The sequence below is a fragment of the Sminthopsis crassicaudata genome, chromosome 2 (assembly GCF_048593235.1).
Source record: "Sminthopsis crassicaudata isolate SCR6 chromosome 2, ASM4859323v1, whole genome shotgun sequence".
NCBI classification, from domain to species: domain Eukaryota; kingdom Metazoa; phylum Chordata; class Mammalia; order Dasyuromorphia; family Dasyuridae; genus Sminthopsis; species Sminthopsis crassicaudata.
Window position 1 is genome coordinate 384,082,559 of NC_133618.1, and position 27,618 is coordinate 384,110,176.

Consider the following 27,618-nt stretch of genomic DNA (forward strand, 5'->3'; position numbering starts at 1 on the left):
AGTTAGCATTCATGACTTTAGTCATTCAACCAATTCCCAAATCCACTTAAATGTCTTATCACCTCATGCACATTTTTAATCTCATCCACAAAGATAGCATCAGCAATTTTGTCTTTGTTTTGCTGAAATCTAAGCAAACTATGTCTCAATGTTTGAGTAATCCCTCTGTCTAAAAAATGTCAAAAAAGGAAATGAGGTTAACTAGAAATGACCTGTTATTGATGTCTCTGTATTGGTTCTTGGTGATCATTGTCTTCTTTTTTTAAACATCCATTAACAAACTCTTAAATGGAAAGTCCCAGAATTTTGCCAAAAATCAGAAATTAAATTTATTGCCTCATAATTGTCAGATTATATTCTTTTGGATCTCTTTCTTCTCAGACTTTTTCTGATAGTTTTGTATAATCTAACTCTTTCTTATAGTTCTGAGTATTCTTACCCTCTTGCTCATCTTAAACACTTGCTCCAGGTTCTACAGATGCCATGACTCAGCAGCCCCAGGATGAGTTTGATAGCAGTGTAGAGAGTGCCCAAGAGTGGATGAAGGCTGTCCAGGAGCGACTACAGGTTAATGACAACACTCAAGGCCCCCGAGCTGCCCTAGAAGCCAGACTAAGAGAAACAGAGGTATGTTGAAACTTGGGTTCTTATCTAAGACATCACAAACAGCTCCTTAACACAATAATTATGGTTTGGAGGTGATTAAGAAACAACAAAGCTTGGTTCTAATTCTGGTTCTGCCACTAATTTACTCTGTAATATAGGAGAAATCACTTCTCTCTAGGTCTCAATTTCTTCACCTGTAAAATGAATAAATTGAGCAAGATAATTTACAATATATCTCCTAGATGTATTGATCTCTGTGATAAAAAATTGTAGCTCAACAATGGTTCTGTTTAGGAAATGGAATTATCATCTTATTGATAGACTGATAGTTTCCTTCAATGATAATATGGTAATTAAACAAAACATAAATTCAGTCCATCTGGGTTAGGGAACTGTGTTTAGGGAATAGGATCCCAATGAATCAAAAGTCTTTGAATTAAGAATTCCTATATATATTATATGTTGGTTGCCAGCTTTCACAGGCATATGATAAAATAAATTATACTTAACAAAGGAATTCTAAGAAATTCTAAGAATTCTAAGAAAGAGTATACTGTGGCATTATGTTGAGATTCTATAGAATGACTACTTATTGCTGTAATTAATTTGGATGAGGAAGAAAGCATGGGCTTAGAAGCTATCTATATTATGTATAAGTTTATTGTTCCATATTTATTACATCTGAAGCATTGCTATACAATGAAGCCATTGATGGAAAAACATTACATTCTTTGTAAACCCTGTATCATCCTCCTGAATGGTAGGTTTAGGTAGCTTAGTGGAACAGTGGATAGAGAGCTGGACCTATAATTAGAAAGACCTGAATTCAAATCTTCCTTCAAATATCTACTAGCTATGAATCCCTGAGAAAGTCAGTTAACTTGTGTCTGCCTCAGTTTCTTCATATATGAAATAAAGACAATAACAGCACCTATCTCTTGAAGGTTGTTGTGAGGATCAAATGAAATATTTATAAAGCACTTTGCAAATTTGTCAAATTCTCTATTAGCTATTACTAGTTATTATTATTTAGCTCAATTCAACAAACATTGATTAAATATCTATTACATTAAAATATTGTGATGTTATGCTAGCTATGTAGTGATAATGTTGTAGACCCAGAATTCAAGTTCTCTCATTTCAATGCTCTTTCCTTTATACCATGATACCATATCATCTAAAAATGTTACAAACAGAATGAAGGATGGAATTGGAACTTATTAAGGAAAGACGTTCCAATTATCTGACTGTGGAATAGTCTATTGTGCTCCCTATTTGTCTTATTCTCAATAATTTTGTATCCTATAGTCTAACTTCTAGAAACTCTATGTGCCCTTTCCCTCTTAATTTAAGTTTATTAGCCTAATAGACCTCACACATTTTTGGGTGAATGCAGTGAGTTCAATGGAATAAGACTTGCTCTCTTTTCTAGCATCTGGCAGATTTTCATATATTGTCCCATAGACTGCTAGACTGGCAAGTTTACTTTGGGGGAATCAGATAATATGACACTTGTAACCTGTTTCATTCATTGGCAATTCCAGGATAATCCTTTGAGTCTACATTTTTTTCTGAAATTATTTGTTTAACCTTGGAAAGAAAAATGCTGGTTAGAAAAGGAGTCCTGCCTGGAGCAAAACTTGTAAAATTTATGTAGTTATATAGTCTTCATTTTGAAATTAAAAGATGGGGGTAAGGAGGCCTATCAAATGGCATATCCATTTTAGCCAAAGACTACAAGACCATGTTTTTGTTTTTTGTTTTTTTAATTTTCACAGTTATTATTGCTTTATTTGTTTTGTTTTCTTTCCCTTTCTATGAGGGTCATATTTAATTTAATAACTTTGGACATCAGGAAAAAAGACTGGTACTCTAAGTCTATGGTTTTTAAAATTAGATTTTAAATTATTTGCTAGAAACTCATTTACCAATATAAATAATTAAATATGCTTTGAAATTATTTATAGTTGAGTAAAATAATTCCTTATGTAGATTAGTGATTTCTGTAGTTTAATGATCTTTTCAAATAAGTGTTATGTTTTGAGGAAACAGACATTTTTCAAAAGTTCTAGGACAGAATTGTTTTAATTTTAACTTTTAAAATGCTTTATTGGTCCTCTTATTTTCTCCATTTTGGTCAATGCCCACAAATTCTTTGCTTTCTAAGTAGAACATCTACTCTATAATAAATATGTTTGATCAATCAAAACAGATCAAGAAATAAATCAAGATATATCTTGTCTATCACCTAAGAATTAGGAGATGGTTTAGTTGCTTCAGAAAAAGCTCTGAGATTTTTCAAAGCTTCCCTTCACATTTCTGTGGTCATACAATTGTTTTGATTCTACTCACTTCACTCTGTACATGTATATACACATATATACATATTTATATACATATATACTTTAAATATATTCATATATACTTTTTGAAAGTATATAATGCATGTATATAATCAGATACATATATATACATATATATATCTGTATATGTACACACATATATTTATATGTTTATATATATATGACCCAAAGACTATAATATGAGAGAAAATCTTTCTTATAAAGCAATTTCTAGTAAGATCTGGTGGAACACAGGCATGAAGAGGTTCTTATTAAGATGCTTAAATTGTGGTTACCTTAAGGGGAAAAAAATGTGCTCTTTTGTAAAGCTATTTACACCAGACCAAAGAAAATAGCTTTTTTTTTTTTTTTTTTTTTTTTTTTTTTTTCCTGCTTAATTAATTAGCATAAGAGAAGGGAAGTGAATTCCTGGACCTATTCAAAATGCTTAATTTTTCTTTTGCAGTAGAGAAAGGGTTGTAATGAAAGAGACTTTGTGTATATGTCAAAGAAGCTTCACTCAAAAAGACAAGAAATGTAATATAAGATAATATAGGAATATAGGACAAAACAGAGTCAGTTATGTTTTCTCATAAATCCATTTTCAACATCACAAATTGGAACCTAGATATAAAATAATATAAAATCTCAGGTGCCATCTAGTCTAGTTTAATCTGCCAAAAGTATGGATTTGATCTATAATATTTCCAACAAGTAGTTAATCATCTTTTAGTAAATGCCTCTAGAAATGGGAAACTTAAACTTATGTGCCTGCCTATTATATTTTCAGGTGGTTTTAATTTCTGGGAAGTTCTTTCTTATATTGATTATATTCAAAATGCTTGAGTTTTCTTTCGCAAAAGAGGAAGGGTTGTAATGAAAGAGACTATGTATATGTCAAAGAAGCTTCATTCAGAAAGACAAGAAATATATTATAATATAAATATAGGAATATAGGAAAAACTAGAGTCAGTTATATTTTCTCATAAATCTACTTTCAATACCATTAATTGGGACATAGATATAGAATATTACAAACTCTCAGGTTCCATCTAATCTAGTTTAATCTGCCAAAAGTATGAATTTGGTCTATGATATTCCCAATAAGTAGTTAATCAACTTTTAGTAAATGCCTCTAGAAATGGGAAACTTAAACTTATGTGCCTGCCCATTACATTTTCAGGCAGTTTAATTTCTTTTTTTTTTATTAATTTTATAATTATAACTTTTTTTTGACAGTACATATGCATAGGTAATTTTTTTTTTTTTTACAACATTATCCCTTGTATTCCCTTCTGTTCTGAGTTTTTCCCCTCCTTCCCTCCATCCCCTCCCCTAGATGGCAGGCATTCCCATACATATTAAATATCTTATAGTATATCCTAGGTGCAATATATATGTGCAGAACTGAATTTTGTTGTTGTTGTTGCAAAGGAAGAATTGTATTCGGAAGGTAAAAACAATCTGGGAAGAAAAACAAAACAAAACAAAGAAAATGCTCATAGTTTTTTTTTGTTGTTTTTTTTTTTTGTTGTTTTTTTTTTTTAGACTAGGGTTAAGTGACTTGCCCAGGGTCACACAGCTAGGAAGTGTTAAGTGTCTGAGACCAGATTTGAACTCAGGTCCTCCTGAATTCAGGACTGGTGCTCTATCCACTGCACCACCTAGCTGCCCCCAAAAATGCTCATAGTTTATACTCATTTCCCACTGTTCCTTTTCTGGGTGTAGCTGATTCTGTCTATCATTGATCAATTGGAGTTGGATTAGCTCTTCTCTATGTTGAAGATATCCACTTCCATCAGAATACATCCTCATATAGTATTGTTGTTGAAGTATATAATGATCTTTTGGTTCTGCTCATTTCACTCAGCATCAGTTCATATAAGTCTCTCCAGGCCTCTCTGTATTCCTCCTGTTGGTCATTTCTTATAGAACAATAATATTCCATAACATTCATATACCATAATTTACCCAACCATTTTCCAATTGATGGACATCCATTCATCTTCCAGCTTCTAGCCACTACAAAAAGGGCTGCCACAAACATTTTGGCACATACAGGTCCCTTTCCCTTCTTTAGTATTTCCTTGGGATATAAACCCTGTAGTAGCACTGCTGGGTCAAAGGGTATGCACATTTTGATAACTTTTTGGGCATAATTCCAGATTGCTCTCCAGAAGGGTTGGATTCTTTCACAACTCCACCAACAATGCATCAGTGTCCCAGTTTTCCCACAGCCCCTCCAACATTCATCATTATTTGTTCCTGTCATTTTAGCCAATCTGGCAGATGTGCAGTGGTATCTCAGAGTTGTCTTAATTTGCACTTCTCTGATTAATAGTGATTTGGAACACTTTTTCATAGTGGAAATAGTTTTACTTTCATCATCTGAAAATTATCTGTTCATATCCTTTGACCATTTATCAATTGGAGAATGGCTTGATTTCTTATAAATTAAAGTCAATTCTCTGTATATTTTGGAGATGAGGCCTTTATCAGAACCTTTAACTTTAAAAATATTTTCCCAATTTGTTACTTCCCTTCTAATCTTGTTTGCATTAGTTTTGTTTGTGCAAAAACTTATTTGATGTAATCAAAAATTTCTATTTTGTGATCAATAATGATCTCTAGTTCTCCTTTGGAAACAAATTCCTTCCTCCTCCACAAGTCTGAGGGGTAAACTATCCTATGTTCCTCTAATTTATTTATGATCTAGTTCTTTATGCCTAAATCTTGGACCCATTTTGATCTTATCTTAGGATGTGGTGTTAAATGTGGGTCCACAGGCAGTTTAATTTCTTGGAGAGACTTATATGAACTGATGCTGAGTGAAATGAGCAGAACCAGGAGATCATTATATACTTCAAAAACAATACTATATGAGTCTTTTTTATATTGATTATAAATCTTCCAAATTAGTAAAAGATTCTTTAGATTATAATAGTACCTCAGAATTTAATTAAATCGTACCTTAACAAAACCTTTTCATAAATTATTTTCCTTGATCCTCAAGATAATATAAGATTGTCAGTATAAAAATTGTCCTTATTCTATGGATGAGAAAATTGATGGTCACAGTTAAAGAGATCAAATCATTTGTCCAAGGCAGCAGAATGTAGAGTTTGGCATCAGAAGATCTGGATTCAAATATTAGCTATGAAACTTATCCCTTTAGGCAAGGCCATTCAAATCCTAAGTGTCCTCAATCAAAAATTTAGAACTGGAAAGGATGTTCGTGATCATCTGGTCCAACCCTAGTATTTTATAGATGAGAAAACCATATACACAGAGAAAGCAAAGGCAGAATTTTCTATCACAAGTTCCATCACATTATTCCATCACAAGTCTATTGGAGTTGTGGGGCATTATTTTTGACAGCAATTAGTATCATTAAAGAATTGGAAACCATTTCAGTTAAAGAAACTAGGGATCCTTAATTGGAAGAACAGAAGATTTATGAGTAGATGACCAGGGATGTATTGGTAAATAATAGGCTCTCTGGGAAAAAAAAAATGTACTGCATGATACACTTTTAAGTTTAATCTACATTATTAATACTTTCTTAAGTCTAGAAATCAAAACAATAAATCAAGCTGTGATTTATAGCAGTTGCTGACTTCTGGGGTATAAATGCTCACACTGAAAATTTTTAAATTGACTCTATGTAAGCTGGCTTTAGCACATCCCTACATATAACTGTCTTCAAATATCTGAAAGGCATATAAAGAAAAGGAATTAGGATTTGTTGTGCTTGCCTTGAGAAGGCAGAACTAAGAGCAATAAGTAGAAGTTAGGGTAAAGACAGATTTTGATTCATTCCTATGAAGATTCTCTCCTGGCTCTAAATGGAAAGTGTTACCTCAGGGTAGGGAGTTCCCCCACCATGAAAGTGTTAATGCACAGACTGAGTGAACATTCACAATATTTTCTAAATAGGATTCCTGCATTGTTTATTGACTAGATGATTACTAATATATATCCCTTCCAACTCTGAGATTCTAGGACTCTGATTTTTGCCATCTGTTATAGCTATTCGGTTTCTGTATATTCCTAAAGGTTTCAGGCTCATGTCTTCAAAGCTCTTATTACAACACTTGCAGTTCCCCTGAAGTCTAAAGTCAAATTCCCCTCTTTTTCAGTATTTTTTTTGGGGGGAGAGGGTAGGATCTCCTCCTTCAAGCTGCTGAATCTCAACTTGCTCCCTCATTGGATGGTTTAAATATAAACATCTTTGCCCATACATACCATGAATATATCATTTTCCAACTGATTCCTTGCCAGCTGGCTCCATACTTCCCCTTGACATTTATTTCCTGCTAATTTACTAGTTTAAAAAAAATATATATGCAGGCAAAGAGAATAGTTTTTGGCTCTGGGGAAGAAAAGTGGAATTCACTCCTTGGAAAATGAATTTCAGTCTCTAAGTATTCTTCTCTGAAGGAGAGAATAATGTGTCTAGAGACATTAGAGAAGAATACTTATAAGGAAAGTGAATATAGTGACCCAGAGTTCCACAGATTTTTATTATTTAGTCCTGCAGGCACTTTCATAGCTCATTAGGACTTAAAGATCTGAGAATCCTTTGAAGAAAATAGGTCTGAAAATCAACCTTCTAGTGAGGGTGTGTTGATGGAGGGGTGTGCCATCTGTGCTTGTACTAGGAATAGGTAGGTGTGTTTAATTTCTTCTTTGTTTTACAACTTCAGACTTTTCTGTTTCCCAAACTGTTCTTTGAGTGTAAATTGGGCTGCTGGGGAGGCTGCCAAAACATTCATTCACAAACATTTATTAAACATGTGCTTTATATGAAGCTCTGAGCTAGACTCTAGAAAAGAAACTAAGCTTAAACCACAAGATTTTAGGATCTAGAAACCTTTGAGATAATTTAGTTTGATGCTCTCATTTTACAGGATCAGAAAAATTAAATAACTTGGACAAGGTAAGGTAATATTCTTGTCTTCATGAATATTGCAATCTAGTAGGAGGATAAAACATATACGGATAACTCTAATACACATGGCTTAAAAATGTGCTATGTTTAAATCAGGGAGATAGTTTTTCCTTTCAGTGAAGGAGAGGAACATCAGGAAAGCAACAAGAAACTACAGAACTATAGCATTGAATGGGATTTTGCATAATGCTGATATTCAAAAATTCAGAAGAGTCCAGAGTAATGTTTTAGGAATTCCCCACGTTTTTTCCAAGCATTATACCCTTAACACAGAGTGATTTTCCTGTTTAATTTCTCTTTTATAAGAATAGTTCAAGATGCTACTTTCTATAAAATCACTTTGTGATAACAGATAAATAGTTTTATGGGGAAGGGACAAGAGGCTTTGCTATAGCAATTTGGAGTTGTTCTGTAAACCCATATGTTGATGCATGTCAGAATTGTACATGCCAAATATTTCAGTGGATTCATGTTTTTAATGATGTCTATGTGTGGAAGTCTGGAGAGGATGGTTAAACTTTCTGGGCCTCATTTTGCTCATCTGCAAGTTGAGGATGATCTTTTCCATTGGTATCAATTGCAACCCATCCTTGCTAAGTGTCTGTTAGATTCTTATCCACAATATCCCATACATTCTCTATAGAGGGTTTATCCAAAATATTGGAAGCCTTCCTGTAGAAGAGAGTAATCTTTTTTAAATCATAGATCCCTTTATCAATCTCATGAAGCTTTTAGTTATTTTCTCAGAATAATGTTTTTCAGTGCATAAAATAAATAGGATTTTCAAAGGAAAACCAATTATGTTGAAATTCAGTTACTTTTTAAAAAAAAATTCATAGATACCAAGTTGAGAATCTCTGCTTTAGGGCTTCTCTTAAGTGTAGCATTTAGGGTACCTACATGCTGTCTCTAGTGTTTACTTTTCAGTCTTTTTCTTATCATAAATTCCTTCTGTGATATCCTCTCGGACACTTCTTATGCATAATTAAAAATATACTGTGCATCCAATACAGATTTTTTCCATTGTTCTTTGATTCACTTACAATTTAGATTCTTTGGACATTTGTGTTGTCCCCAAACAAGGAAACATATGGTATTGCCAGGGAAAAAGAGTATTAATTTTTATTTTTTACTCCAGAGAACAGGCTGTGATTATCAAAAGCTCTTTTCATTTTTTTGAATGGCATTTAACCCACTTTTTTTTTCTTCTTTTCAATTCTGTGGCTTAAGGTAATTAATGCTATATCTTCTACAGAGAGAAACATATGGATGACCTTGCCAACTGTAGGGAATCTATTCTTTTTTTGGACATCATATAGGACATCCTTCATGATAGTGACAAACTCTGTAGGCACATATGTACCTCCCTGAAAGTAAATATTTAATATTATTAATTTTAGGGTCACAGAATAGTTTTGATTATCTTAGAATTTCATATTAATGTATGCATGACAGATACTTTATTGGGGAAGAGTTTGTATATACTATGTTTGGTTCTATGAACCAATTTATTTATTTATTTGCAATCAACAAACAAAATACAGCATCTTATATTCTTTATTCCTTCTTATCAGTTGTGCAAAAATGTGGCCTATTATAGAAAATTGTTTATAAAACCCTATTCCCTTCATTCATTTTCATCAAATATAAATTAAAACAAATGATAGTATATATGTACAATGTTTTGCCAATCTCAGAGCTTCATATTACATAATATGTGACATAAAGCTTTATATATTTTGTTAATATGTTATTTATTTCATTAAATATCAATTGCATGTGATTTCTTTAATTTTTATTTTTTAAAATTTTAAGTTCCAAATTTTGTCTCCCTTCCACTTCTTCAACCTCTTTAAGAAGGCAAGCAATTTGATATCAGTTATACATGTGAAGTCATGCAAAATATATTTCCATAGTAGGCATGTTACAAAAGAAAATAGTCAAAAAAAATAAAGTTTAAAAGTTAAATGATTGCTATTCTTAATTATATTTTTATCATCTCTCTCAATCTTTCTCCATATATATGTACTGGTTTTCATAAAGATTTTATAAAGATGAAAAAATAGACATATTGATTAGTAGTTACTTATCTTCTCCTGATTTCCTTTTTAAGATGTCTGTGTTGTTTCTAAGTTTTCCACTTTTTTTGGTGTCTTCTTCATAAGCTACCTCATAAAATCATTCTGCAATATTTTCAGGATTGTGTAGCTTCAATCTGGTCTAGCCACTATTCCTGAATTTGCCTTCTTTAGTGCTAACTAGAAATTATTGGGAACTAAAGTATATGTATATTTGTATGTATTATATGTGCTGTCATTGCTGTTGTTCAGTCTTTGCAGTTGTATCTGACTTTTTGTGATCCTATTTGGGTTTTTGTTTTTGTTGTTTTTTTTTTTTTTTGGCAGAGATATTGGAGTGGTTTGCAGTTTTCTTCTCCAACTCATTTTATAGATGAACAGACTGAGTGAGGCAAAGCAAATTAAATAGATAGTAAGTGAATGAGGCTTAATTGAACTCAGGAGTCTTTCACACTCTAGGTCTGGCACTTTATCTACTATACCACCTAGCTTCCCATTATATACAGAACCATTATATTATATGTACAGACAACCATATATTGTCTATACCTATATGTTATACCTGGCACTCAGATGGATCTGTGATCTTATCAAAGTGAATATTTCTACCAAAAAAAAATCATAGCTTATCCATTGATGTTCATTTTATGCCATTTTTGTTCATGTCCTTAAATTTGTCAAGAGAGTCCATTGAATATATCTTCTTTAGTTTTTCTTAAAATCACAAGGATATTAGTAAAACACACAAGCAGTCCACAGATATTCCTTGCTCTCATTATTTGACTAACCAATTATATCATGTGGTACAGAAGAAAAACAAATGGTAGCAAAGTAGAATGAATTAGAAGCAGGAATCTTAGGAAAATGGCAGAATAAGATTTATCCTAGAATATCTACCCCTTACCACATGAAATTATATAAGTTAAAAGCTCCCCTAATTCAGAAATCTCAGAAGTAATAGAAAGAGGAAAGGTTAAAAAAAAGAACTTGTCACAAAATAATTTTTATACCCACCCCTCAAAAAAAAATAATTGCCAATGAACTCATTAGTTCTTGACTCCAAGTATTACCACTATCTCTGTCCCTCCTGATAATCCCTTGTAAATGGCAAAATTGCAAACTATAAATGACTAATTGAAGCTATGCTCCAAATAACTAGTCAAGAAATTCAAATTATAGACCATTCGAATTGTAAAAGTGGACAAAAAAAGGAAGTAGTTATTGCTGGAGGAACTATGGGAAGGCAGGCATAAAAATGTAATATTGTTGAAGTTATGGAGTAATCCAATTTAGCATCATTTGACATAAAGGTCTTAATTGCCAATGCTCTTTGACCCAGTAATCACATTGTTGGGCATAAACTGAAAGGAAATGAGAAAGGAACAAAGGTCCAATATATGGAAAAATAGTATAGTAACAGTCTTTATGGTATCAAAGATTTGAAAACAGAAAAGCCATACATTGGAAAATATCTGAAAAAATTGTTTTAGAATATTATAGTGCATAAGAAATGATAGATAAAAGGAATTCAGGAAAACATTGGAAGATTCATATAACTAATGCAAAAAGATTAAGTAGAACCAAGGGAGTATTATATACAATGACCATAATAATATGAGTGAAAAGATTACTAAAACGGAGTTTAACTCTGTAATTGAAAAACTCAAAATGATCCCCAAGTCAGATAATACAAAATATGTTGCTCCTTACCACTTAGAGATGGGAGATTACATAATATGTACATGAGATCACTGTATAGGATGTTTTTTTCTTAATTAATTTGTTTTATCAGAAGGGAGAGTTTATATGGGGTTGTTGAAATGATTGCTGTAAAGACAAAGAATCAATAAAATTTTTAAACAAATTTTTAAAAAGAAGATTGAGCTATTGTATACCTATCCAGAGAATTATTGTGAGAAAAGAACTTAACAAACTAAAACACTGTGGAAATATGAATATTTGTCATTTTGCTTTTGTTAGAGAATATGTCACCTAGAACCAGAGGGGCAAATGAAGATGGACCTAGTCCTGAAGTCAGCAGACACTCTCCTTAGCTGTTGTAGTGAAGAACAGAAGCACAAGATCCTGACTAAGCTGAAGGACATCAAAGCCCAGTGGGAAGAAACAGTTATCTACATTACTCACTGTCACAGGTAGACAATTACTGGAAACCTGGGTAGAAAAAAATCATAAAGATTAGACCTATTGGTGTAAAAGCAAATCTCTCACAAGTATTTGAGGAAGAATCATAGAATGCCAGAACTAGAAGGATCCTTGGAATCATATCTCTATAAGCTCTAATAGCCAAAAGGCACCTTACGTGTTCTCCTATCCAAACTCCCTCTTTTTTCATTTACAGAAAAGAGAAGATGAAGCCCCCAAAGAGGAAACATTTTGCTTAAATAGCAGACTTTCATGAGTCCCAAATTTATGATTCCAAATTAAATACCCTTCCCACTGTACCATAGTTGCTTTATTGTAGAAATCCATCTTTTTCATAATCTTATCATGAAAAAGAGTGGCCCTATTGGAGCTTATTAGAAAGAGGATGTTCTCTCATGATCTCTTGTAGAGGACCACAGATATTGGGGAACTCTGAGAAAAGTATACTTGAAGCAGAGTGTTTATTCAATGTCATTGATGAGATGATGGTTCTTTAGTTCACATACACTTAGTACTTAGTATGGTGATGTAATGGTTCTACAATTGGCACATACTCACTGTGTTGTAGTGATGTAATTATACTAAGGTATTTAAGTGCTGAGAGGACTTGAAATAAGCAGACTCAAGAGAGACTCAAGTAAGAATGTGTATGAGCTCAGATACCAGACTTCCAGACTCTATCCCTGCCCATCCTCATGGTGACTCTCCTGCTAAGACCAAAAGCCCATCCAGAGATTCTCAAGAAAGTGATCAAGGACATTACAATCTCTAGTCCCTCCCAACTTGATTCATAGTGATTGTAATAATAGCATTTAATCCCAAACAAGCACTGGAAATCTGTTGTGCCTTTGATAACTATGTAAAAAGGTAATGTTTTTCAATACAAGATATATTTGTTATATTATCCTTTTAGCCTCATCTAAGTCTGTTATGTTATATTTAGCGAGTTACAAATTTATACAAAATTTATGAGATTTTTATTTTTTAAAAATTACTATTACCTTCTATTATATATATATATGTATTTATGTGTATATACATATGTATATGTGTGTATTTATACATACCTCTCTATTTATATAATATATACACCCACATGTGTATATATATTTCTTTCTATAAACTTCCAAATGTTTTCATGTGTCTTGTAATCTAACTCCCATAAAAATTATGAAAACAGATATGTTCTCCTTTACAAATTAGAGTATTGAGATATCTTATCCCAGGTTACTCTGGGACCAAGATTTAGATTTCCTGTCTTCCTATCCAAGTGAGACAAATAGACCATTAAATCTGAAATCTGGAAGACATGAGTCAAATGTGACTTCAGATACTACTTCTAAGGACCCAAGCAGATCACTTAACTTTTCTCTGCTTTAGTTTCCTAATCGGTAAAATGGAAATAACAATAGCACTCAACTCCCAGGTATGTTGTGTAGATAAAATAAGTACTTTGTCAAATTTAAACTACTATATTTAGTTACATATTGCAATTAAAATTATCATTACTGTCATTATTGGAAATAATGGCTATGAAAGCCTTTGGGAAAGTAAAAATATGTAAACTCAAGGCTGGATACCATATTTTAGAAGGGCCAGTGACAAACTAGAGCATCTCCAGAGCAGAAGGATCAGGACTGGAGGATAAAAAGATTAGAAACTATGCGAGGGTTAGTTAAAGAAACTAGGTGGGAGTTAGCCTAGAAAATAGAATACTTAGCAAGAATATGGTAACTGTGTTCAAATAGCCAAACGGTTGTCATAAGGAATAGATATTAGCTTTAGTATACCTAAGTTGCTAGGAGTTAGTATCAGAAAGAACTTCTATTAAAAAACAGGCTGCCTGGAGAAGTATGACCTCATGATTATTAGAAGTTTTAAACATAGGAAAGATCACCATATAGAAAGGTATTATAGATTGGTTAAACGATATGATCAAAATGACATTTATTAACAACCCACTGCCAAATACTGTTCTAGGTATTAGACAGAAACAAAGCTTATCCCCTGCTTTGTGAGAGTTATAGTATAGTAGGTAAATATGATACACAAATATAGTTCAAAATAATCTTTGATAAATGCATCAGAGAGGAGCAAAATGATTCAGGAAAAAATGCTATGTGAAGTCCAAGAAAGAATAGATTCTTACTAATATGGGAGTTTAGGAAAAGTTTTTTGAGGAGGTAGCATTTGATCTAGGCTTTAACAGATTAACAGGAATTCAATAGGCAATGTGGTAGAACTGACAGATGGAGTAGGGAGGAAAAACTATTTCTACCACATAAAAGAACTTAAGTGAAATCAGACATGAGAAAGTTAAGGTGTATAAGTGAGCTATCCTTGGAGAAGGAAAGGGATTTTAGAATGTTAATAGTTTTGAAAGACAGGTAAAGGTTTTTTTGTTTTATTTTGTTTTTTTTTTTAACATTTTTTGGTAAATGATAGGGAACTATTAAGATTCTTCACAGAACAATGGCTCTTCATGCCAAAGTATCTGGAAGGTTGTGAAGGATGATCTAAAAAAGAAATGGAGGCCAGAAGGCTTCAGAAACTATTACAATAGTCTAGGAGGGGAGAGGGGGAAGGAAGAAGGATTAAAAAAAGGGGAGGGGAAGAGGAAGGGAACAGTTACAACAGGAGTTCTTAGCCTTGCGTGTCATGGACCTCTTTGGCAGTATTATCTTCTCATGATAATTTTAAATATTTGAAAAAATGCTAAATTTTAGTTAAAGGTTAACAGAAATAAAAAGAAATATATTTTTTTTCAATTCAAGTTCATAGATACCTTAAATTCTAAGTCCATGGGTCTTAGATTAGGAAGTCCTGAATTAGAAGGATGAATTTTAATGAGCAATTGGGATCTTTATTTTTTTTTTCACTTAAATGAATTAAATTGAAAGAAAAAAAATGACTCTTAACTGATTCTTACTCCTGCTGTAAACTTGGATGAGTCATCTAACTTCCTTGGACTTCAGTTTTCTCATCTATAAAATAAAGGCGTTGGTCTGAAATTTCTTCTATCTTTGGATCTATGAGCCAATGAAAATGAGCAGTAAATCACACAATCACAGAATTTTCCAAGGGACCTCAACAACCTACTAGTCCAACCCTTTATTGCACAATAATAAGTGGTAATCTAAACTCTGCTTAAAAACCTCCAGTGATATATAAAGAACTCTGTCAGATTTGTAAGAATACAAGTCATTCCCCAAATGATAATGGTCAAAGAATATGAACGGATAATTTTCACACACAGATATTAAAGTCATCTATCATCATATGAAAAAAATTTTCTAAACCACTATTGATTAGAGAAATGCAAATTAAAACAACTTTGAGGTACCACTTCACACCTCTCACTAAGATGACAGGAAAATATAATGATAAATTTTGGAGGGGATATGGGAAAACTGGGATACTAATACATTGTTGATAGAATTGTGAAATGATCTAATCATTTTTAGAGCAATTTGGAACTTTGCCCAAAGGGGTATAAAACTGAACCAGAAGTGCCACTACTGGGTCTGTAGCCCAAAGAAATCATAAAGAAGAAGAAAGACCCACATGTGTAAAAATGTGTGTGGTGGCAAACTATTGGAAAATGAGTAGATGCCTATCAATTGGGGAATGGCTGAATAACTTATGGTATATGAAAGTAATAGAATATTATTGTTTTATAAAAATGGTGAACAAGAAAACCTCCAATGAGGGGAAACCCCCAATTTCCATGGCATAACATTCCATTTTTAGACAGTTCTAATTATTATAGAAGCTTTCCCCATATCAAACCAAAATTTGCTGCTTTTCAACTTCTACTCATTGTCTCAGATACTGAGTATATTTGAGATATGTAGAGGATTGGCTAAAGGACATCATATCAGATGACCTTAATCTTCCTAGTGAAGTAGCAAGCTAAATCATTTACTATAAGCATGGAAGATTGGAGATAGCTGGAAAAAGAAAAGTTTTGCTACAATTTGTTTTGGGAATGAAATAGAGAATAGAGGAGATTGCTGAGCAATCCAGTAGAATAAACACAGACTCAGGGGTCAAAGGACCTACATTTGAATCCTACTTTTGACAATTTTTTTTTTAACTTGTGTGATCCTAGACAAGCCGTTACAAATAAAACAAATATGCTGTGACTCAGTTTTCCTATATGTAAAATGGGAATAATAATAATGACAGCTATCATAGTTATTGTTAGAATAAAATTAGATAATATTTGTAAAGCAACTTGCAAATCTGAAAGTGCTATATAAATGCTAATTATTTTGTGTAAGATTGGGAACACATGAGTGCTGTGTTTAGGTTCCATAATTCTGAATTTCAAGGAAAAACAAAAATGATTTTTTTTCTTTTTTGTTTCATCACAGTTAGCATAGTATAATGAAGATTGTTAGACTGGGAATCAAAAGACAAGGCTTCAAATATAAGGTTTTTTGGCAAGTCATTTGCATGTGAAGTCAAATTTTTATGAGACTGAATTTCCTTATCTACCAAATGGAGATCACAACACTTGCATTATCTATGTCAGAAGTATTATGAGGAAAATGCTTTGTAAACAAGAATGTTGTAAAGCTCAAATGAGATAATGGATGCAGTTCTTGCATCAAACCTTGCAAACCTTAAAGCACCATATAAATATCACTTATTATTATTATTATCATTAATTTAATAGTTCAAAGTCACCAGATCTTCAATCTAGTGATGATTTCATTCTCTAAACCTTCTATTATATTTGTGTTGAGCTCAATTAGTGTTTACAGAAGAATACAAGGTTGTGCTGGTAAATGTTTCACAACCGGTTCTCTCATGGGGAGGGGGAGAGGAGTTTACTTTTTGTGTATTATTAGCACTATAAAAAATATAGACAAATATAGACACTCAACAAATCAACAAAAAAAAATAAATAAATAAATCAAGGCCGATTTGTAGCAAACACTAATTTCTGAGGTATAAATGCTCACATTGAAAAATTTAAAAATTTTAGGTTAGAATTGCCTCCAACATATCCCTCTTTGTAAACCTTAAGTGACTAGAGATAAATAAGTTATCTATAAAATAGTTATATTATGTACACTGCCTTCCTCATAAAGCTCATAAGAAAACTATTTCATAAACTTTAAATGAAGCATAAACATACTATTTTTAGAAGTAATTATATTTGTTTTCCCCTTTAACAGCCGGATTGAATGGGTGTGGCTGCATTGGAGTGAATATTTGCTGGCCCAAGATGAATTTTACCGGTGGTTCCAAAAAATTAAGATGACCTTGGAGACCAGAGTGGAGCTGCAGGTGGGACTAAAAGAAAAGCAGTGGCAACTTAGCCATTCTCAAGTCCTGCTCAATAACATCCTGAACCAGTCCATTCTCTTGGATAGACTGCTCGAGGAAGCAGCCTCCTTGTTCAACAGGATAGGAGATCCCAGTGTAGATGAAGAAGTCCAGAAAAGAATGAAGGGAGAGTATGAAAAGATAAAGGCCCAAGCCCAGGTGAGATATTGTCAATTCCTTATGTACTTTAATCTGTAACGCATACCTTTCCTGCTTTGTTTTAGCTCATGATGCATGCTGCATTTCTACATTCCCACTTACTTATCTGGTTGATTGACCAGTGATCACTACATAGATAGTCCTTGCCCTCCAGAAAAGTAGCTAAGACAGATAAGGATAAATATTTTCATAAATAGATCTATATTTGGTAGATCAATCTATATATACATACATAGGTTTTAGATAGATTGACAAAACTGTTCATTGTTTTGTATGATTAGTCAGTTGATAGGAATGAAATAATTTAATAAAAAAGTTTTTTTTTAAAGAACCAATGAATTTAATTAAAAAATGAAAATGAAATGGCCAAAATTATAAATGAGATGTGATATTACAATGAATTAAGTGAAATACAGAACATTATCAGAGACAGTTATCAAAGACGATAAAATTTGGAGCAGTCTCTGATTTTCAAGGTATAAATGCTCACACTGAAAATTTAATTAGATAATTTAACAAGAAACAAGTAGATTGGTCTCAGTGCAGGAAGACATGAATTCACATCCCGCTTCTGATATGTAGTAACTGCATGACTCTGGGATACTCACTTAACTTATCTATGTTCTAATTGCAGACATGTACTAGTAGGGAGTATTGTAATCCTAAAGTTCAGTATACCAGTAAAATCATGGGTCTAATCCATGTTTCTAACGGGAACCATTAAATACATTATGTCAAAAAACTGAAAATAGAAATGAAATGAGATAAATACCTCTAAAAAAATCCAAATTTACAAAACAAGAAATAGATTGTTTAAATAAGACAATTTCAGAAAGGGAAAGCTGAATAGGTCCCATGTAAAAAACAAATAAAATCTATCTGGTTCCAAAATCAGATGGATTCACAAGATAATCCTATCAAACATTTTAATAACAAAAAATCCCTATCCTGTATAAACTGTTTATAGAAATTGGATTTGAAGTTAGGATTGACTTAATAACTATCTAATCATAAGATCACAGATCTAGAGGTAGAAAGGATGGTAAAGGGTGTCTCATCCAATCTCCTCATTTTGTAAATGAAAAAAAAAAAAAAAAAAGAGGTCCAAGGTCTAACATGTAAAAAAATAACAGAGCCAACTTTGGAATTTGGTTCTCCTAGCTCCAAGAGCTGAACCCCAAGTTCATTGCTGCTCCAGTTTTTTCTATCCCCTTCATTTTTAAAAGAATACATTTTTACTTTAACTTTGAATGGATGATAATAACAGCTTTATCACCTCCTCTCTTTGCCTCTCCAAAAACTTTCTGTAAACAAACTTTTCATTTAGCTTCAATTTCTCTTATTTTTTTGAATTTCCTTATTGCAAGAAAATTGATTATTTTGACTGAACTCATCCACCAATTTCTTCACTTGCTAATCATTGGAAGAGTATCTCACATGTGGAGTTACAAAGGATCAAAATTTGTCATTATTCCAAAAACTATACTGCCACTTCTGCAGAACAAAAAAGAGAGGACTTCCAGGTTAAAGGGCTATTTTGAAATTTTTGTTTATTTCATGGGTTGCCAAGACAAAAAGTTCATCAAGTGGCCAGCATAGTGGTTAGTCTTTCCCTGCTTATTAGCTGAACTGCTTCTCAGAAAGCAGACTCAATCTGTTCCCTAAGCTATAGTTAAAGCCTGTTCTTCAGGTTAGGATACACCAGAGTTTGTGAGCCTCTGCCATAACCTTTAAAAACCCAGGATCCTCTCTGCACTGGGATAGAATCCTTGGATAGAACTTTGTGGAAGGGTAGCTGTAGGGATGTGCTTGTAATTTTTCAATAACCAGCTTTTCATCCCTCCAAAAAAAATACATATGACAATTTAAAAACAATTTTATTTTTATTAAAGCTTTTTATTTTCAAAACATATGCATGGATAAATAAGTTTTACAACATTGATCCTTACATAGCTTTGTGTTCCAAAATTTCCTCTCTTAGATGGAAAGTAATCCAATATATGTTATACATTATATGATGAACTTTTAAGTTTAATTTACATTAATTAATTAAAATTACATTTTCTCTATTACTTTCTTTAGCCTAGATGAGCAACAAAACAATAAGTCAAGCTCTGATTTGTAGCATCTGCTGATTTTCAAAATCTAAATGGTCACACTGAAAATTTAACCAATATGAACCAGTGCTAAAACACCCCTGGATATCTGATGATCTCATGTTTCTGTACTGATGGTACTCTTTCCATACACCTTTCTATTAATAACAAGTGTTCTTAGACTGAGAAGTCTAAGCTTCTTGCTAGAATGAATCAACCTTTTGAGTTAAATGTGTCTGTCTGTCATTTAACTCTCACCTATGTCTTCAACAAGCTGTTGCATGCACAATAGCCACAATCCAATAAAATCATTGGCAGATTGACTAATCTACAAGTATCAAAACTATCAGTGAGTTAGGGGAATGACTATCAGAAGATTTCCTCTGGCAGAATAGACAGTTGAGAACAATTTGTTTCAATAGCCATGAAAGCACTATGTAGTGCTTAGAGCTTGATCATACATACATACATACATATATACATACATACATAAGGTCATCACTGCATACTGGACCATCATCAGTTGTCTTGACTTTTATCTTGCCACTGGACTTTGATAAATATGTTAGAGAGAGTGAGGCTGATGACTTTGTGCAACTCTGCTTTATTTAAATACGATTCATATATGAGTCTAAACAAAACCTTGTGATATCATTGGTCCTCTTTGAAACAAGGATGAACAACAATATGCATATCACTTATTCTGTAGCTGTAGTCAAAGTCCCCTAATTTCTGTGGACTTATGGCCATTGGGCTAGAAAACAGGACACCTATTTATGTTAATGGAAAGAATCAAAGGGATTCCCATCCTGGAAAATTTAGAAAAGGGACTCCTCCCGATGGTTGAGCTTTGGGGGGAGAACACTGTACTGAGAAGAGATTTCCTTTTTTTGTGGCTATTTCCTAGTCACCTTTGAAAATTTAAATGCTATTTGCCCATGGTTACCCAGCTCCTCCTCTGTTGTTTCTTTTTTTAATTCTTATGTGTCCCATTTAGACATATCCCTTTGTTGGTCAAGTTTCCAGCCCATGGGCTCTACCACAGGCAGCATGATGAGATCAGCATATTTACAAGCTGATCATTCAGAATTATTAAAACAATGACAGGTGATTTAACAGTGAAGAAATTCTTCCTTGCTTTTGTTTCCTCCCTTTCTTTCTCTTTGTCTTCCCCTCTTGGTCTGTGTGCCTGTTCTTTGGACCCCAGGCTATGTAGACAAATGGAAAAAATGATTTAGTGGGAAAACCACTGGCTTATGTTGGATTAATAACAAACTAAACTACTACTTTTACACAGCTTTCCTGTCTTCCTTCTATCCTCTTCCCTATTTTAAAATTTCTTTTCACAAAGTTCTCTTTCATTTTTTCTCTTTTTCCCTTGATCCTCTTTTTTCATCCTTTTCTTTTTTCTTTCTCCCTACTTTCCCCTTTATCCTCCCTTCTTATCTTCTTTTCCTTTTCTGCCTCTTATTTTCATCTTACCTTTATTTCTCTCATTTTTCTCTTTACTTATTCTCTTTAAATTTTCCCCTTTTCTCTTTTTTTCCCTTTCTCCTATATCTCTTCTTCCCTTTTTCTCTATTTTCCCATCCAGTCTTGTTTCTTTTCCCCATTCTTTGATGCTTTTTCCTCTTTCCCTTTTTGCTCCCATTTCCTAACATCATTTCTCCCTGCCACCTCTCCTCTCATTTTTTCCTTTTTCTCCTTTTATCCCTCTCTCCAATTCCTTTCCTTCCTTTTCTATCTATCTGTGCACCCCACTTCCTAAACTTGACTTTTCTTTTTCTAATATCCTAGCAAATTCTTAGTTAAATTATTTAGCAGCAATGGCAGTTGCATAGTCTGTGACCCAGAGGCCTGGAAGGCAACACAAATCTAAAGAGGCTGTTCGTGTACTTTTGGGAAGAGCAGCAGCCAAACTGGCTGCTTTTGTATAAATACAAAGGGCAAGTCTGAGAGTAATTCAGGATAGAATATACAGTGGGTTAGTAGAGCAGCTGCAAGAGGAACAGAGCTAAGGGAGAGGCCTTCATAAACAGGTTAAGTTTTGCCTAAATCAAATTATGTCAGTTGGCTGCCTGCTTTCCCTTTAGTCCCAAGCCTGTCTTGCTATAAAACCAAGTTTAAACATGTCTTCTATTCTATTGTAGTGAAGAGAATGATGCTAACACAGGGAATCAATCACATTCACGGTATATTGATGACAATGAAGAAGATATGTCAAAATGGAGTGGGAAAATGGGTTTTGGGAAAAGACATTAAAGTATGGGTAAATGGAAGTGCAAGGTGGAAAGGGAGACAAGGATCTACTGATCAAAGGTCTGACAAAAACAACTAAGAAATTTCTTCCAAGTCATCTTTCCTCTTACATATATGTGGCAGACAACTAGGTAGCTTAGTAGATAGAGTACTAAGCCTGGAGTCAAGTAGATCTGAGTTCAAATCCAGCCTTAGAAATTTACTAACTGTGTAATCCTGGACAATTTATTTAACTTCATTTACCTTAATCCACTGGAGAAGGAAATGGCCAATTACTTCAATACTTTTGCAAGAAAATCCTGTGGATATTTTTGCCATAAAGAATTAGACACAACTGAATGATTGAACATTAATAACAATTTTCCACACAGAATCTTATTTTGGTACCTCATTATGGAAGGTGACCTTGGGTTCTTAAAGTCAATGGCAGTAGATTAAAAGCTCTAACAGGTTCTATTGTAATAGAAGAGCTTCTAATACAATCCTAATAACAGATTAGTTACGTTTTCTCTTGTCACCAGTCTTGTTACCAGCAAGCTGTTATTGAAGGAATCAACACATAATAAGTTTCTTGGATATGGAACTCATAAAACAAAAAGTACAAAATGATACCCAATTCTATGCAAGCCCTTTCAGGGATAGTGGCAGAGTGATGGAAAAGGGGACAGAAAATATCAATAACCATGCAGTTTTTGTATTCTCTGTAAATAAGAGGCAGACTTTAGAACTTTAGAACCAGGAAATCTCACCTGTCATATATTGACTGCATGAAGCTAGACAGCTAGACAAGCAACTTAACCTCTCAGTATTCTAGACAACTCTCTAAGATTACAACTGACAGAGAAGGTACTGATCTATGTTGGCAAAGTAAATTTTCTTACCTAAGAGTTCCCTAAATCAATGAAATCCCTGCTCCAGTCAATTTTCTAAGCATAGAGAATCAGCTGTTAGGACATGCAAAGTGAAATCCTTGTCCAGTGACAAGCCAATGGAAATACAACAGAAGGAACGAGTTCTCTTCTGGACATGTTAAAGTTTGAGATGTGTTTGGGACATACCATTTAAAATGTCCAATAGGTAGTAGATAATATAAGGCTGAGATCCACTTGTGAGATTCAGGCTGCATATGCAGATTTGGAAGTCATCAACTTGAAGGTGATAATTGAGCCCTTTGGGAAGTGATGATGTCACCATGTAGGGAACTGTAAATAGACAATAATAAAAGACCCAAGTTTTCAAATAGAGGAACAGCTTGTGAGCATTTCTCCAACAAAAAGAGACTGAGGAATAGTGACATGGGTAGGAAGAATACCAATATAGAATAATGTCCCCTCCCTCATCCCCCGAAAAAAAAAAAAAGGAAGGAGAGAATATATAGGTTTAATGCTGTAGACAGGTTAAGAAGGATGAAGATTCAAAAGAGTTCATTAGTTTTGACAATTTCATGATCAGTAGTTAACTTTGTAAAGAACAATTACAATTAAGTGATTTCAGAAGTCAGGTTATATGATTTAGTAAAGTGAGACAGAGAAAGGATAGTTACTGGATACAAACACTTTTTCAAGGACTTAGCTTAGAAAGGGCAAGATATTGGATAATACATGGCAAATATGATAAGATCCAGTAAAGATTTTTTCACATGAGGGAGTTTTTCACATGTTCATAAATAGCAAGAAAGGAACTTATAGCTAGGAAGAGATTGACACTTAGAGAAAGAGGGATTAAGAGTGTAGGCAGGCTGGTAAAGAATATCTGAGCAGATAAGGTGAGGGTTTATGTAGGGGAGTTGGACTTGGTGAGAAGGGCCTTGTCTTCATCAATGATTAAAGGAGGGAATAGTGGGGAAAGATGTCAAAGGTTTGTGAGATGAAGGTAGGTTTTAAGATAAGGAAAAGGGAACGTGAATGGTCTTTCAATTTTTAAAGTAAAATACAAGAAAAGGTCCTTAGCTAAGAGGATTGGAAAAGGGGTACTATCACAGGCATGAGAAAAAAAGAGATTTGGAGCAATCATTAATTTGGAATATGAATTGAGAATGGAATAGAGAATTAGGAAAAATAAAAGGACAGATTTGGTATAATAAGGGACTAATAGAAAATAAATCACATGAATTTATAATGAATATAAGTCACACAGTTGGGCAGTTTCATTTTTACTCAATAGTTTGGAAGTAAGGAGAGAGTTAGAGTGAGTAATTCAGGATTAAGATGTGACAATATATAATAATTTATAGGAAAAAAGGAAGACAAGGACTGGCAAGCAGAGTTAGAGTAGAGTTAAGCTGGTTTACTTTTATTTAAGTTTACCTATGACCATCTCACTTATCTACTCAGTGAATTCCAGAGGCTTTGTTGCTTCTAGGATGAAATATAAACTTTTCTGTTGATATTTTAAAGCCCTTTACAATCTGGCTTCAATATATCTCTCCCAGATTGGACTGAGATTGAAAAGAGAGAAAAATGGAGCCTCAATAAGGGTTATGCCCTTCAAAAGTACCGAGGAATAGAGTACTTGACAATCATAAGGTGAAGAATATACTTTACTATTTGATAATTCTGATGAAAATTTAAGCATGGAGGATGATGAAAAATATCTTGGAAAATATGGTTTAGGAATAAAGGACAAAAGAAATTGAAGATTATAGATTTTATGCAGCAACTTCATGCCTAATTTTTTTTACTAGATCTGTGATTTCAATGATAAAAGGAACTTTCTTTTCTTTTTTTAAAAAATTGCTTGTCTAATATTTTATTTTCCCCAATTACATGTAAAAACAATTTTTAACATTTGTTTTTGAAAGTCTGAGTTCCAAATTCCCTCCCTTCCTTCCTCATTGAGAAAGCAAGCAATCCAATAAGATTACACATGAATAGTCATGCTAAACATTTCTACATTAGTCATATTGTAAAAGAAAACATAGACCAAAAAATCAAAAAAAGTTTTAAAAGTTTTATTTAAAAAGTATTCTTTAATCTGTTTTCAGACCATCGGTTTCCTCTTTAGGGATGGATAGCATTCTTTTTGTTTTTCTCCAAAATTTTACTTTTCCAAATTCATATAAAATAGTTTTCAATATTTAGTTTTGTAAAACTTTGGATTCCAAGTTTTTGATACTGTTGAGCATCCTTATTTTTTCCTGAAAGCTTTTCCTTCTTTGAATTTTTTGTGATGCTGCTCTCCCTGCAAATAGTCATTTTCTCTGGCTATGTCCTTTTAGTATCTGTATAGTCATATTTTACTTTGTTCTGACATGGGCATTCTTCTTCTCCCTCTGTACCTTTTTTTTTTCTTGGTAATCTCATCAAATCCCATGAGTTTAATTATAATTTCTGTGGAAACAATTCCCAGATCTACATATCCTGCCTGTTTCTCCCTTGAACTCTAATCTCTTATTACCGATTGCCTGTTGGGCACTTTAAAATGGACATACCAAAGACATGCTTAACATGTCCAAAATGAAACTGTTTATTTCCCACTCTTCCATAATCCATCCTTCTGCTAGATTTCCCTATTTCTGTCCAAGAAATGTTCAGCTTGCACATTGGACATTATTTTCAACTTATTCTTATTCATTTTACCTATTCAATTCATTGACAAGTCTTGCTATTTCTGCTTCACAATATTTCTTGCATCTATCCTTTTCTTACACAGTCATGACACTAATTTAGATCTTTAACACCTGATGATTATAGGTCTTCTCCTTGGAATCACTGCCTCAAGTATCTTGTTACTCCAGTCTGTCCTCCAAATAGTGGCCACTTTTGTTTAAGTTCACCTATGACCATATTTCACTTCTCTACTCAGTGAATTCCAGAGGCTTTTTTGCTTCTAGAATGAAATATAAACTTTTCTGTTGATATTTTAAAGCCCTTTACAATCTGGCTTCAATATATCTCTCCAACTTCATCATTACTTCCCTTCTTACACTCTGGTCCAATCTTCTCTACATTCTTCTCAGATGACACACAATAGTGTGCCTTATAGCCACACCCTTTTATTGACCATCCTCTGGAATGCACTTTCTCTTTACCTTTACCTCATAAAATTCTTCAATTCCTACATGACTCAGCTGAAGCAACACCTTCTTCACAAAATCTTTTCCTGATACCTGTAACTTCCTCTCCACTTACCTTGCATTTAAATGCCTTGTATTGATCTGTACATATTCACATTGTTACATACTGTCTACATACATACTCCAATAGAAAGTAAGGTTCTTGAGAACAGTAACTATTCCTTTTTTTTTTTTTTTGTCTTCATTTCCTCACCATTATCACAGAATGTCTGATACACAACAGGTATTTAATAAATACTTATTTATTAACTAGTTGATTGAATTGCCTGATAGTAATTCTATAGTGCAGTTATTGACTCTGAGTTTCTCCCTGAAAAGGGTTTATATTTCCTATAATGATATACTTCTTGTGATACTGAATAGTTGTGAGTCATGGAATATCAGTCTCTAAAGAATGAAAATTATGAGTCACCCAAAGGGCAGTGAAGAGGCACATGGCAGGCAAGGAATGTAACAGAATCCTACAAAACAATTGCATTGATGAAGAAAAAAAGCATATCTTCAGAATCAGAGATCTGACTTAAAAAAAGATATGAGACTTGCAGCAAAAAAGAGGTGATAGATAAAAAACATTATCACTAATCCATAAGACATTACAAAGAGATTTATTACAAGAGAAATGAATGTGTCTATAAGAATTGATGAACAAGCTGATTTTGGAAAGGATTGGAAAGATTTATATGAATTGATGCCAAAACCAGAAATATATTGTACACCATAACAGCAAGAATGTGCGATGAGCAGCTATGAAAGATTCAGTTGTTGTCCCTGGTTCAGTGATACAAAACAATCCCAATAGACTTTGGACAGAAAATGACATCTGTATCCAGAAAAAGAACTATGGAGATTGAATGTAAATCAACACACATTATGTTCACTTCTGTTTTCTGTGTTTTTTTTTCCCTTCCCATGGTTTTTCCCCTCTTGCTCTGATTTTTTCCTCCCAAAATGATTCATAAAGCAATATGTATTAAAAATAAATAATTTTTTAAAAAGTGAGAAATGAATAGGTATGTGAGACAGCCAATGTAAAAGCCTGACTGTCCTATTGGTATCCACATGATGTGAAGAGATATGGAGAAAAGCTCCCAACATCAGCCCTTTAAACAGGCTGTACAAGAAGAATTATTCTTCCCATATGTCCTTCATACCCTAAAATTATAGATAGCAAGCTTAAGAGTCAAGACTCTAAGACTTAGATGAAGAAAATATTTTCCTGAATCCAAGTCTTCTTTTCTTTATATTTCACTCCACTGTCTCCCACATGAAAAGTTAAGTTACACTACTTATCAGTGAGGTAATATAGTACAATGGAGAATACTGAACTTGAACTACAGAGACCTGAGTTCAAATGCCAATCCCACTACTTATTACTTGGATGAACTCAATTTTTTTTAGGAAGTGGGAAAATAGGATGGGGAAACTCAGAATAAGGGGCAGCTAGGTAGGGCAGTGGATAAAATGAGACTGGCCTCAGATATGAAATAGTTGTGTGACCTTGGGCAAGGCATTTAACTCTGTTTGCTTCAGTTTCCTCATCTGTGAAATGAGC

The 27,618-nt window shown here is 33.3% G+C and overlaps 1 protein-coding gene across 8 annotated transcripts in view; it reads left to right on the top strand.

Annotated features, from left to right (window-relative positions):
* SYNE3 (spectrin repeat containing nuclear envelope family member 3) overlaps window positions 1–27,618 on the top strand; it is a 192,580-nt gene that overhangs the window by 60,269 nt on the left and 104,693 nt on the right. For all 8 annotated transcript variants that reach the window (XM_074291377.1, XM_074291371.1, XM_074291379.1 and 5 more), the window contains 3 exons: window positions 470–627; window positions 11,958–12,130; window positions 17,327–17,636. In XM_074291377.1, coding sequence (XP_074147478.1) covers window positions 484–627; window positions 11,958–12,130; window positions 17,327–17,636 — 627 coding nt within the window. In that variant the 5' untranslated portion in view covers window positions 470–483. The remainder of the gene's footprint in view (window positions 1–469; window positions 628–11,957; window positions 12,131–17,326; window positions 17,637–27,618) is intronic.